The sequence below is a fragment of the Periplaneta americana genome, chromosome 1 (assembly GCF_040183065.1).
Source record: "Periplaneta americana isolate PAMFEO1 chromosome 1, P.americana_PAMFEO1_priV1, whole genome shotgun sequence".
NCBI classification, from domain to species: Eukaryota; Metazoa; Arthropoda; class Insecta; order Blattodea; family Blattidae; genus Periplaneta; species Periplaneta americana.
Genome location: NC_091117.1, coordinates 138,479,978 through 138,494,003, shown reverse-complemented (window position 1 = coordinate 138,494,003; position 14,026 = coordinate 138,479,978). Strand labels below are relative to the sequence as shown.

The 14,026-nt window shown below is 36.1% G+C and overlaps 1 protein-coding gene across 1 annotated transcript in view; it reads left to right on the top strand.

Annotated features, from left to right (window-relative positions):
- DZIP1 (DAZ interacting zinc finger protein 1) overlaps positions 1-14,026 on the top strand; it is a 108,137-nt gene that overhangs the window by 44,164 nt on the left and 49,947 nt on the right. The window contains exons 6-9 of the mRNA XM_069828120.1: positions 4,271-4,381; positions 9,562-9,688; positions 10,939-11,156; positions 12,277-12,977. Of these exons, the coding sequence (XP_069684221.1) occupies positions 4,271-4,381; positions 9,562-9,688; positions 10,939-11,156; positions 12,277-12,977 (1,157 nt within the window). The remainder of the gene's footprint in view (positions 1-4,270; positions 4,382-9,561; positions 9,689-10,938; positions 11,157-12,276; positions 12,978-14,026) is intronic.

Here is a 14,026-nt window from a genome sequence, read left to right as displayed (position 1 = left end):
ATAATAATAATAATAATAATAATAATAATAATAATAATAATAATAATAATAATAATAATAACAATAACAATAACAATAACAATAACAATAACAATAACAATAACAATAACAACAGCAACAGCAACAGCAACAACAACAATAACAATAATAATAATAATAATAATAATAATAATAATAATAATAATAATAATAATAGGGAGCATCCTAAATTAAATGAAGCACGATCACTTAAAATAACATTTAAAGTAAATCTAATTTGTATCTTAACCCTAAGTTCGAACTAAAATTATGAGTATGATATGTTCATACCTGCACAAGTACCTTTCAGCACTACACTCATTTTGCTGACAACTCACTCACTGCACTGGAACTACGATACATTTCACTGATTCTATCCTGATTTCACTAACACTTCAAAAACATTTCACTGTTCAAATACTTTGCACTGCCACCATAAACTATAAAGCTTCACTGACAGAAACATATTTCACTTACACAACACACTTCACTGACACAACACTTCAAATAACAAAATATCAATTACACTCTTTAAATAGTGTGTATAATATACTACCGTCTATTAATAAAGTCCTTAAGCCTATTTTTAAATACATTTTTGGTTATTGGTAAAGCCTTTAGTAAGTCTGCAGGTAAAGCATTCGAGTCCCTGATAGAAAAATTGAGAAAAGAAAACTTTCCAGTGTCCGTCCTCTGTCTTCTTTCCCTCAATTTATAAGAGTTGTCGTTCCTTGAAGAGTAATTTGGTGGCTGCAACTTATTTTTTATTTCTCTCCAGGCAGGCTCACCTCTGTATGTTTTGAACTTTGCGCATAATCGAATTCGCGTTCTCCGGTCCGTGAGTGTGTCCCATTTTAATGGTGAATTATTGCGACAACGCTTGAGAGCCCGTTTATGAATCTTTTCCAGTGTCTTAATATGTTCTAATCTCTAAGGATCCCAACATGCAGCACCATATTCCATTACTGAACGAACTAGTGACTTATATGCGATCTCTTTGGATTTATCAGAGCCTTTTCTTAGTATCCTCATCACAAAGTGTAATGCTCTCCATGCTTTTCCTGCTGTGTCAGTAATGTCAGTAACTTGTTCTCCCCAGCTGAGATCGCTGCTAAATGTTATTTCTAGGTATTTACATTTGTTAACTTCCGGAATGGTTTCACCCCCTAGCATATATGATGCGATTATTTTATTTCTTTTTCTTGTAAATCTGATGGCTTTGCTCTTTAGACAATTTATTTTTCATTTTGTTGGCTACTGCTCAATCATTTATTCTATTGAAGTCATTCTGAAGAAGAGTAGTATCTTCATAACTTTTTATTTCCCTGTATATGATACAATCATCCGCGAATAAGCGAACCCTGGACAAGATGTTAACTGGCAGATCATTTACAAAAGCCAGGAATAGTAGGGGCCCTAAGACACTCCCCTGTGGGACTCCGGAAGTAATTGCAATTGGGCTCGATAATTCCTCCCCCACCCATACTCTCTGAGTGCGACAAGTTAAAAATTCCTTGATCCACTGGAGTACTCTGAAGTCAATCCCCGTTGATTGTAGCTTAACCAACAATATATCGTGTGGAACTACATCGAATGCGCGTGAAAAGTCAATAATCACTGCATTTACTTGGCTATTTGAATCTATTCTGTCTGCTAAATCCTGACATACAGTTACTAATTGACTCTCACATGAGTAGCCCCCCCGAAACCTATGCTGACAGTTACGTAACCAATTTGAATCATTCCAATGCTGCCTTAGATATGCTGAAATAAGTGTTCCATCTGTTTTAAAACCACAGAGGTGAGGCTGACCGGTCTGTAATTTTTTGTATCTGAGCGAGATCCTGACTTATAAATTGGCAGCACTATTGCATCTTTCCAACCTTGCGGGACAGTACCATTGTTTATTGATATTTCAAATATATGCACTAGATAGGGAATCATGGCTTTCCCTCCCAATTTTACATTCTGATTTTACAGATGATTGATTAATATTAAAAGAAAAGACTTGTAAGTATATTTATTGCTCATGTACCTCATGTATAAAACAGAATTGACAGACATAGAAAACATTTCTGAAATAGCTATTTGATTAAGTTAAGAAAAGTAAAGCAGATTACTGATATATAAATCAGTAACAATTCTTTTTGTTTTGTCTTCTAAGTTTCCCCTTTTTTCATAATACTCTTCGCATTTACAGATAAACATTGAAACTATGACGTATTTTATTTCAATTTTTTCTAGTGTCTTTGTTTCTTTTCAAAGTGTGCTCTTCCTGAGTGACATTGATATCTTTTTTTCCACAGTGGTCATCAATCTTACACTCCAGCATTATAAAAATTATAAATTAAATGAAATATGATTTCGAAATAGTATATCATGATACAAGTTCATAATGTTATACATTATAGCAATTTTGACGAGAGCAATAACTGTATAACATTATAAACATGTTCCATATGTTATTTTTTGCACGACAGCATTATAAATCTATTAATAAAGAAATAACGTTAAATTTGTAATGATGGCTAGTTTGATGTCATGATCTATGAAGAAAGAGGTTGCTATGACAACAATGACAAGTGATTTACTGTATATAGAACAAACACATTTCTTTCTTTCTTTATTTCAAAACGAATGATGCTAACCACAATTTGTTATACCTCAAATGTAGAGTATCTTTGGGAGATTACTAACCTCTATAGCAAATGTTGAAAATTCTTTATTTATTCGGCTGGAAATTCACTTAATAACCAGTTTTTAACATCAAATGAAGCAGGAGTTTTCATTCCCTGTCACGAGATGCGCAGATGTTTACGATTATGGATTACGAAGTTTGGCTTTTTCACTCATCAGAGAGCCAGTTGTTTCCAATTTGTTTACCTGTCCCAGTATTGTGTTTCTTTGTTTGGGGAGGGGGGGGGGTTTACTAACACCAAATTCTCTCTGGTATGCCCTTTGAGTAGCTGTAATTGAATTCGTAGTGCAGTATTGCTTCACAAGGAAGAACTGTTGATTTAATGTGTACTGCATTTTCAGTGACTAAAACAAAATGTCGAAAACAGCTGCCAACAATAAGGAATAAAGAATAAACATCTGCGCATCCCATGATAGGGAATCAAAACTCTTGCTTGATTTGACGTTAAAAACAGGCCATTAAGTGAATTTCCAGCCGAATAAATAAAGAATTTTCAACATTTGCTATAGAGGTTATTAATTTCCCAAAGCTACATTTGAGGTATAACAAATTGTGACTATACTGGTACCTGTTCTTTTTAAAGATGGGACATGACAGGAGCATTGCAATCAGAAAAACAACTGAATGTCACATAGCGTGGAATGCCTGTTGCTGTGGTAACAACGGTTGAGTTGCCAAACTTACCGTTCCCACATGACAAGTGCTTAATAGCTCTCTTGGTGACATTTATTGTGCACACTGTTAGCATTGGTACGTTTCGTCTTTGATTCTCTGTCGATTTTTGTATTGTTTTCTTACCTTCGCGTCAATTGTCAATGAATGTTTTAACATCAGCCATCTTAACGTCAATTGCTGGCTTCCATCAGCTGGCAGCTGGTAGTACATATTAGCAACGTAGCACTGTAGTTCCAAGCTTGGCCGCTTAACTGTCATGTCCCATCTTTAAAAAAAAACATATAGCATCAACCGTTTTGAAATAAGAAAGAAGTGTGTTAGTTCTATATAAATCACTCTGTATTATAGCATGGCAAATTGTTTCATAATGTCAACTTTATGGCACAAGTTATGCCGTCATAATAGAAGTCATGACGTTTTAGTTGACATGGTAATATTTTACGGCTCTGGTACAATAATGTGACATATTATGCACGATTTTCACTAACATTAAAGACTGTTTATAATGCTGGAGTACAAAAAAGATTTTCTTTGCAATGTTTCCATTGTTGTTGAAGTATCACTTTATTTATTTTGCCAATTTTAAAATATTCAAACACTTTCCATGTTACTGGAACAATTTGCTGCCTAGCATTTGTTTTATCATGCTTAAAAAAGTTCAGACTTATCTCCTTTTGTCCTCATGTGAGTTGCAAGATAATACTAATTAGAAAAGCAATAGAAATAAATCTAAAGAAGTCTTTTTCATCCCTTCACAAATGCAACAGGAAAATAGTTTGAATAGTTTCGTAAGTAAATAGCCACGTGATAAACCCTGCTCTGTACAAGTTTGACTAAGAATAGAAAACAAAGAACTATGCATCTTTGTGTGTGTGACAGAGACTGGCAGAGCCATCACAACCTGCAGGGCCATCACATGAGGATCTGCTGCAACAGATACAGAGACAGGACGAGGAGCTTGCTACTTTGCGGGAGAAGCTAAATGAACGTGTAAGCAAACCTTATTCAGTATTTTAAGATTGCCGTTATCACTTATATTTAGGCCTTTTGGCAAAATTCGTAAGTACCTAGATCAGCCATCAGCAGAAATGTCATCGCGATGCCTGTTACTAAGTGACATTACAGGGGCAGGCAAGGAATACACATCCCCCCTCCCAACCAACCTTTTGCAGGTAACTTACACTTTATAAATAGTTACCAGGGGCGTAACATGTAGCTAGTTAAGCATGGCTCTGTCCAAAGGTAGGAAACATGTATTTAAAAAAAGAATGGGAGGAGTCGTATTTTTCTTGTGCTTATGGAAACAATAGTATAGGTTTATTGTGCTCGAAAGTTTCAAAGGGCATTTATGAACACAATATTAAACGTCATTATAATGTAGCCTATGTCATAAAGAGCATCAGAAGATCACAGTATTTATGAACATTTTAAATCCAAATTGCAGTACGAAGGGCAATAGCAAAACGTAGTAGATATGTGTGATATGGTGCAATCATTCATTACAATGATAAATATCTGGAAATCAAATGTAAGGGAAAAACAATTCCATTATTTTCCATGCTTACAATCTCTTTCTGATATTTCTGAATCAAATTTAAATAATTATGCTCATCTAAATCTAAAAACAGAATTTCAACAACGGAGATTTGGTGATTTTAAAAATATTGCAAATGATTTCTTACTTTTTGCGAATCCTTTGACCACAGACATAAACGAGGTTAAGTCAGAAATGCAGCAAGTAGTAGCTGATTTACAGAGTGGTACATATTTACAAACACGGTGCAAAGACATGTGTGGTTTAAATTCTTTAAAATTCTGTCTATGGAAAAATATGCTTCCCTTAGGTTATTTGCCGCCAATATAGCGGTTATGTTTGGTTCCACTTACAGTTGCGAACATTTTTTTTTTTCAAAATTGAAACTTGCAAAATCATAAGAAAGATTGCAGCTGAAAGATGAAAGTTTATTTGTTATCTTGAGATTGGCTACTTTTGACATAAACTTAGAATTCTGTGGCACCTTGAAAGTTACGGTACAGTAAATATGAAGTTTGTGATGGCTGCACGTCACTGATGTCTGAGTGGACCCTCCATACTACCCACAACCATGCAACGTCATGTGCATTGCTGGTTGCATTGCATGATGTCATCGTGAGTACAATTCTGCCGATGACTGACCTAGATGATTTTTACATGTACTATTGCTCATTAGATCTGTGGGCATGCCAATGGTAGTACGACTTTATTAATTTGTTTTATTTTATGGATTAAATGAAGACTGGAAAGGAAATAGGAGTAAGTTAATCAAATGTCTTAACACTATCTACCACGAATTTCACTTGTAGAAATGATGCGTGAACTTTGGTTCATGTTTTATATTTGTCATGGAAATGAAGGTAATTTTCAGCGAGCAGCTTCGTTTCAGGTTCTAAATTTTTTAATGCAAGATTTTGTATGAAATCTATATTGCATGTCTCTTATGAAGAATGAAAGAAATGTTATATCACATTAGTTATGTTTACCAAGTACATTAATTTGAGAATGTACGTTTTAAGCTGGAAACTCGTGAATATAATTACCAACAACCACAGAGCTGCAAACAATAGAAAACAGATGCAAATCTGGCTTTCAAGTATAGCTTCCTGTAAAGCTGACTTGAATAATTTCAAGGGAAAAATTGTTCTGGGGCCGGGCATCGAACCTGGGACCTTTGGCTGATCGCGCCAATGCTCTACCAACAGAACTACCCAGAAACTCTACCAAGACTCCAGCTCAATTATTCCCTTTATTTCCACATACCTCAAGTGGGTCAGAGACTCAACATTCAGTGCACACTTTCTGTGTAAATTAAATTTAATGCCTGGCCCCAGAACAATCTTTCCTTTGAAATTATTCAATAGAGAACAGAATTTAATAATTATGACGAGAATTAAGTAAATGACCCACGGAACTGATTAGTTTCGAATCTCTGCTACTGGATAAAAACTAGAAGACAGACAATCTAGTGGTAGAGAGATGTTTAAAATTCATCTTATTTAGCTTCTCAAACCGTATTTAAGCAGTTTTGTTTATTTTTAATTTACAATAATATTATTTCACTAAGAACCTTATTCTCAAACATCCTTAATCTCTGTTCCTCTCTCAAAGTGAGAGTCCAAGTCTCACAACCATACAGAACAACCGATAATATAACTGTTTTATAAATTCTAACTTTCAGATTTTTTGACAGCAGACTAGATGACAAAGGCTTCTCAACCGAATAATAAGAGGCATTTCCCATATTTATTCTGCATTTAATTTTCTCCCGAGTGTCATTTATATTTGTTGCTCGAGATATTTGAATTTTTCCACCTCTTCGAAGGATAAATCTCCAATTTTTATGTTTCCATTTTGTACAATATTCTAGTCACGAAACATAATCATGAGGGATGAAGTTACAGGAGTATAAAAAAAGTTACACAACACAGAACTGCACGCATTGCATTCTTCACCTGACATAATAAGGAACATTAAATCCAGACGTATGAGATGGGCAGGGCATGTAGCACGTACGGGCGAATCCAGAACTGCATATAGAGTGTTAGTTGGGAGACCTGAGGGGAAAAGATCTTTGGAGAGGCCGAGATGCAGGTGGGAGGATAATATTAAAATGGATTTAAGGGAGGTGGAATATGATGATAGAGACTGGATTAATCTTGCACAGGATAGGAACCGATGGCGGGCTTATATGAGGGCAGCAATGAACCTCCAGGTTCCTTAAAAGCCATTTGTAAGTAAGTAAGTAAGTATTATTTCATTATTGAAAATAGTTTTGAAAACAAGTTCCACCCACTATTGGTGTGGCTCAGGGATAAAAAGGTGGACTCTTGTGATCTGAAACTGCATTCCAGTGTGAGTTTGAGTTCAGCTTGGGTGATTATCTGACCCAGCTTTTTCAGAAGATTTCCTAAATGCAAAGTAAATGTCGTGCAATCCTATGGCAAATCCTCGGACTCTTTTGCCAGATACTGCTGGGTTGATGCAAGAGTTCATAGCGATTTTTCGCTGTAACGAAAGTTTCTGAGATGAATAGAAGATAGAAATTAATCAGTAATACATTCTCCAACATTATCTGTTACTCTCTGCCAACGCTGGGGTAGTTTTTTGATTATGCATCTGAAGAAATCTGCTGGCTTGGCGGTAAAGAAGTCATTAAGCCAAGTTTGTAAAGAATCTTTGTTATGAAAGGAGTTCCCTTGAAGACTGTTAGATGGAGAACAGGAAAGTTGGAAATAAGAGGGCGTAAGATCAGAAGAATATGGGGGAATGTGGAATCATCTCCCAACCAAGCTCCTGGAAAGCTGCTTTCATCATGTTAGTGAAGTGCAGGTGTGCAGCAGCACTTGATGCAGTTTTCCCAGCCGTTTTTCTTCAATTGCGGCCTCAAGGCATCTGAGTTGTTAGCAATAAATGTCAGAAATTATGGTTACATTCCTGTGAAGCAATTTGTAGTACACGATGCCTTCTTTATCCTACCAGATGCATAACATCATCTTCTGTGGCTGGACACTAACTTTTGTATGGGGTGTTGTGTGTTGAAATGACAGAACAATTTTTTTGCAGTGCTTTCTCCGATGGCATTCTCCCCATACTTACAACTTACAAATGGCTTTTAAGGAACCCGCAGGTTCATTGCCGCCGTCACATAAGTCCGTCATCATATCCCACCTCCCTCAAATCTATTGTAATATTATCCTCCCATCTATGTCTCGGCCTCCCCAAAGGTCTTCTTCCCTCCGGCCTCCCAACTAACACTCTATATGCATTTCTAGATTCAGCCATACTACTACATGCCCTGCCCATCTCAAACATCTGGATTTGATGTTCCTAATTATGTCAGGTGAAGAATGCAATGCGTGCAATTGTGTGTTGTGTAACTTTCTCCATTCTCCTGCAACTTCATCCCTCTTAGCCCCAAATATTTTCCTAAGAACCTTATTCTCAAACACCTTTAATCTCTGTTCCTCTCTCAAAGTGAGAGTCCAAGTTTCACAACCACACAGAACAACCGGTAATATAACTGTTTTATAAATTCTAACTTTCAGATTTTTAAAATGCTCTCTCAACTAATAACACTCAATAAAAGAATTGTATTCCAATGGATACCATCCCATTGTGGAATCCTGGGAAATGAGAATGCGGATGCTTTAGCAAAGAAGGGCAGCACTGCTACTTACAGACCTGTTATTAAATCTACGTATTACTCAGTGAAAAGTTTTATTAAATCTACATACTTAGACTTCAACAAACAAAATTTGATAACATAATCTCAAGGGAAAAAATGGAACTCTCTGCATCATAATCCACAGTTGATTCCCGATTTACCACGAAAATCGTCTGTAGCTGCATTTAGATTAGCAACAGGCCATGACTGTTTGGCCAAGCATCTGCATAGAATTGGAATATATCAGTCTCCTAACTGTCCATTGTGCAACTCAAATCAAGAAATGGATTCAGAACATCTCAAAATCTGTGCGTCAGTGGCTAACCATGACAATATCTTTGAAAAATTTTGGAGTGCAAGAGGTCAAATGACTTTATTGTCAAATGCCTGGCATTAGAAAACAACAACAACAACAACGTTCAGATTTTTTGACAGCAGACTAGATGATAAAAGCTTCTCAACCAAATATTAACAGGCATTTCCCATATTTATTCTGCGTTTAATTTCCTCCTGAGTGGCATTTATATTTTTTACTGTTGCTCCAAGATATTTGAATTTTTCCACTTCTTCAAAAGATAAATCTCCAATTTTTATGTTTCCATTTCGTACAATATTCTGGTCACGAGACATAAGGCCTTCTCCCCATACATGACACAAATGTTCCGCTGCCTTTGTTCCTCTATTAAACAGAATAATATGTCGAAAGTGTTCTTTTTTTCGATTTGACCCTCCATCTTCATTAGTGTTTTTGGCTCTTTTTTGTAACGATTTTAATAAATGATGCTAATAGCTAATCAATGATTTTAAATTATGGTAAGGAAAGGTACTTGTAACCAAAATGGATTCTAAAAATGTATTTGTATAATATTTGGTCAATTTTGGAAGTTTTTGGAGCAAGGAACAGCCAAGGTGTTAAGTCGAGCTGGCCTTGACTGAATCATTGTGTTCATTCAGCTTCTTGTATTGCAGTGCACTCCTGACCTGGAGCATAAGCAGGGACGGTTGGAGGCTCAAGAACGGTTCTGGAAGTCGAAGCTCAAACAGTTGGATGATGAACATAAGAGAGAGCTGGAACACTTCGAACTGCAGTTGCAAGGTAGGAGGACATGTTTACCCACAACACTGACCAACTAATCGTCGCCACCGCTGCCACGCCACCACCACAAATGTAGCCACCATTGTTACCATTGTCCATTACAATCATATTATCACCAATTTTTGCTGCTTTCACTTTTCATTACTGCTGTCATTACTATTACTGCCATCACTATCACAGTTGCTGTCACCACCACCACTATCACAACTGCTGCCACTGCTACCATCACCACGAGTGTCCCACTAGAAGTGCTGCTGCTGCCGTCCCCCTCCCCCAATACCACCACTGCTGCTACTGTTATCACCACTAACACTTACTTACTTATTTACTTATGGCTTTTAAAGAATCTGGAGGTTCATTGCCATCCTCACATAAGCCCACCATCAGTCCCTATCCTGAGCAAGATTAATCCATTCTCTACAATCATATCCCACCTCCTTTAAGTCCATTGTAATATTATCCTCCCATCTACGTCTCGGCCTCCCCAAAGGTCTTTTTCCCTCTGGCCTTCTGACTAACACTCTATATGCATTTCTGAATTCGTCCATGCATGCTACATGTCCTGCCTATCTCAAACATCTGAATTTAATGTTCCTAATTATGTTAGGTGAAGAATACAATGCGTGCAGTTCTGCGTTGTGTAAATTTCTTCATTCTCCTGTAACTTCATCCCTCTTAGTCCCAAATATTTCCCTAAGCACCTTATTCTTAAACACCCTTAGCCTCTGTTCCTCTCTCAAAGTGAGAACCACTAAAACTACTATTATTTATAACTAAATTTTATTCAAGGCTATAGCTGTTATTTCTTTTTTTTATTTTTAGTAGGTTATTTTACGATGCTTTATCAACATCTCAGGTTATTTAGCATCTGAATGAGCTGAAGGTGATAATGCCGGTGAAATGAATCCGGGGTCCAGCACCGAAAGTTATCCAGCATTTGCTCATATTGGGTTGAGGGAAAACCCCGGAAAAAAACCTCAACCAGGTAACTTGCCCCGACCGGGAATCGAACCTGGGCCACCTGGTTTCACGGCTAGACACGCTAACTGTTACTCCACAGTTGTGGACACTGTTATTTCAATATATTGCTTTACGTGGTACTTCTATAAAACTATTGCCCTTTTTTTTTCATTTCTATTTGTTCAGGAAGCCGTGATTTATTAATTACAGAACACATTTGTAAACTGAGTCTTTAATATCATGTGTCTCTCAGGATATGACAGCGCATTTTTCCCATTGTGTACTTGCAGAGAGTCGTAATCATCACCAGATTGAGTATGACAGTAAGATTCTCGAACTAGTGGGTCATGCAACGAAGCAAGACGAGGTACTCAAGGCGCAGGCTGAACAAATCCGTCTTCTCACTCAGCAGTACTCAGAAGGACTCCAGCAGAAAGAGCTCCCAGCGAGGCATCATCACACAAATGAACCAAAACCAATTTCCTATGGAAGAACTACAGATGAAAAGGTAATAGGCAATGTAAAGTATTAGTATTAGTATTATTTATTAATAGTTCAAAAGTACATAAACTTAATATTAAAACTGATACATGCACAAATAGTGATAATACACAATATTTACACAATTTAATAACAAATTTTCTATCATATAACTATTCAACTTATGTTGGTTTAACTTACACTTACTTCTGGTTTTAGTGCAAGTTTTCACCCTATCACATTTATTTTCAACACTCAACCTTCTTTACTTGCTAAGTTTGAAATTCTCTTTTTTAACTCTATAATAAACAAGTGTATATAAATCGTCCCTGCTGCTATATTCATCTATTATTATCTTTTACAACAGTCATATTTATATTTAAATTTCAGTTCCTCGTTTACATAATACTTAAACTATTTCATGTAATAAATATCGCATTGAGGTTAGCAGATGTCGACAGTAAGTGAATAAATCGAATAGGTGAATTGGTACATTCTATGTGTATATGTAGGGCAGTGTCTAACCTCGTGCATTCGCTTGTCAGCAAAATCCTCGACGTAACCTCAATACAGCTGTCAGCTTACTTGTTTAAACACATTATTTGTCAGTCTAATTACCTGATAACATCAATTGCACTTTAATCAATTCAATCGCATGCACTCATTTACATTCATTGCTATTATGTTTCTAATAAATTTATAGCTTAGTACAATCCTGTCTAATTTGAAGTATAGTATTTACCAATTTATAACGTCTTAATCTTTTTATCATTTACTAATCATTAAAGCTATTTCCAAAAAAAACTTTTCCAGTGAGTTATTATTCAGCTATTATAATTACGCCATTATTACTTAATAAATTCATAAATGTATTATTTTCAATTTTATTTATTAAAACTTCGACGTTAATAAATCTTATTTTTGAAATATGGCTACCATTCTTACTTAGTTAATTATTAATTTTCCTAATAGCAGGAAAGTTTATTCGTTGTTGCTGCCTACCTCTTAGCGAGTAAATTCGTTCAATAACTATTTCCTTATTCGAATTAGATTGTTCATATCTATTTCTATTAAAGTAAAGTAGTATATAGCATATTAGATTAAAAATCAGACCCCTTATGTAGGCAATGAATCTGTCTGATTTTCAGATCACAGAGAATATCCCTTCACCAGCACATAGCAGCAGTTCCAAACACAGTCCCGTTAGCATAAAATCCTCCATCAACAGCAAAAGCAAGCTGCACGTTGAGAAGATAAAACCACAACCAGGCAGAAGCAGTAGCATCAAGCCCAGTGTTGAGACCACTAAGTTGGCAGAAGTGAAACATCCTGTGCCATTTGCTGACATGGATATTGTTGCTCAGGAACAAACCAGTTCTGAATCGTCACCACAAATAGAAAAAAAAGTTACAGCTGGAGCCACCTCAATGTACAGCCTCATTGACCACGACCTTCCACAGCAGGAGAGCAGCACACAGATGGCTGAGGAAGTATCAGACACCCCAGAACCGCTAAAGAAACTCCAAGACTCCACAGACTCTAAAAAAAGGTTTCCCGCCCTTGTGAGAAAGATCAATGCTGTCCAGAGATTAACATCTGCTAAATCCAAGCCTGTTGTTTCAAAAAGTCACAAGGAGGACATAGACAAGGCGGAAGTAGACAAGGCAGAAGAAGATGAGGATCAGGAGCTGGAGACAAAGGAGGAAACTGAGGAAGAGGAAGAAGAGGAAGAGGAGGAGGAGGAGGAGGAAGTTGAAGAAGAGGAGACAGAGTCAGATGAATCAACAGTAGAAGAAAGTGAGACAGAATCAGACAGGGGTGGTGCACGGGCTCTGAAGCCCATACACAGGTAAGAGGAGTTGATTCTTAATCATTTCTCAAAGAGATTGATAGATTGACTATAGAGTGAATGGCTAGGAGAGACAATGACCTCTGCCAGAATGACTGAAATGTGACTACTTCTGTCAGTAATTTGGTCCCAACTTACAGATGCACAGTATCTGAGTCATGGAATATGCTTTCAAATTTGAAATGAAAGATTAATCTCAAGACTACATATACAGGATGATTCACGAGGATTTACCGCCACTTACAGAGCTTATTTCCGAAGACATTCTGAGCTAAAAATGTCATATAAACATGTGTCCTAATCTAAATATTTTCAAAGTTACACTAATTGGAAGTTATTTGTAAAATATCTTATTTCTTAGGTTTAAGGGTAAAAGAATATTACAAATAGAGAATGAACTATTGAGAAGTATCATTTCTTTAATTGGCTAGTGTTCTGAAGCTAAAAATGTGTTGTCAGTTGCTTTGTACAGATTTTGTTTTTGAATTTTTAACTAAAAATGACACCATTCTTACGCACTTCTCACAAAAATTGTTACAAATCGTACGACTTTAGGGGCTTGATTCTTTACAGTTTAATTATGCATTCTAATGTACAGTCTTGAAGAATTTACAAGAGTGGCGTGATTTGTAACAATAATTAAAAATCGAAAACAATTCTATACGAAGCAACTATGGAATTCACAACACATTTTTAGCTTCAGAATATTAGCTAATTAAAGAAATGATACTCCTGAATAGTTCATTCTTTATCTGTAATATTCTTTCACCCTTAAAACTAAAGAATAATGGTATTTTACAAACAACTTAAAATTTGTGTAATTCTGAAAATATTGAGATTAGGACAAATGTTTAGATGACATTTTTTTGCTCAGAATGTCTTCGGAAATAAGCTTCGTAAGGGACGATAAATTCTTGTTAATCACCCTGTATATACATTTCTGGGACTGACTGACTGTTTGTTGTAGGTCTGCATTTGGTGTTCACATAATGCAGTTCATTTTGGACATATTAATTGTCCATAAAGAGGGATAGAATAAAAGTTAATTT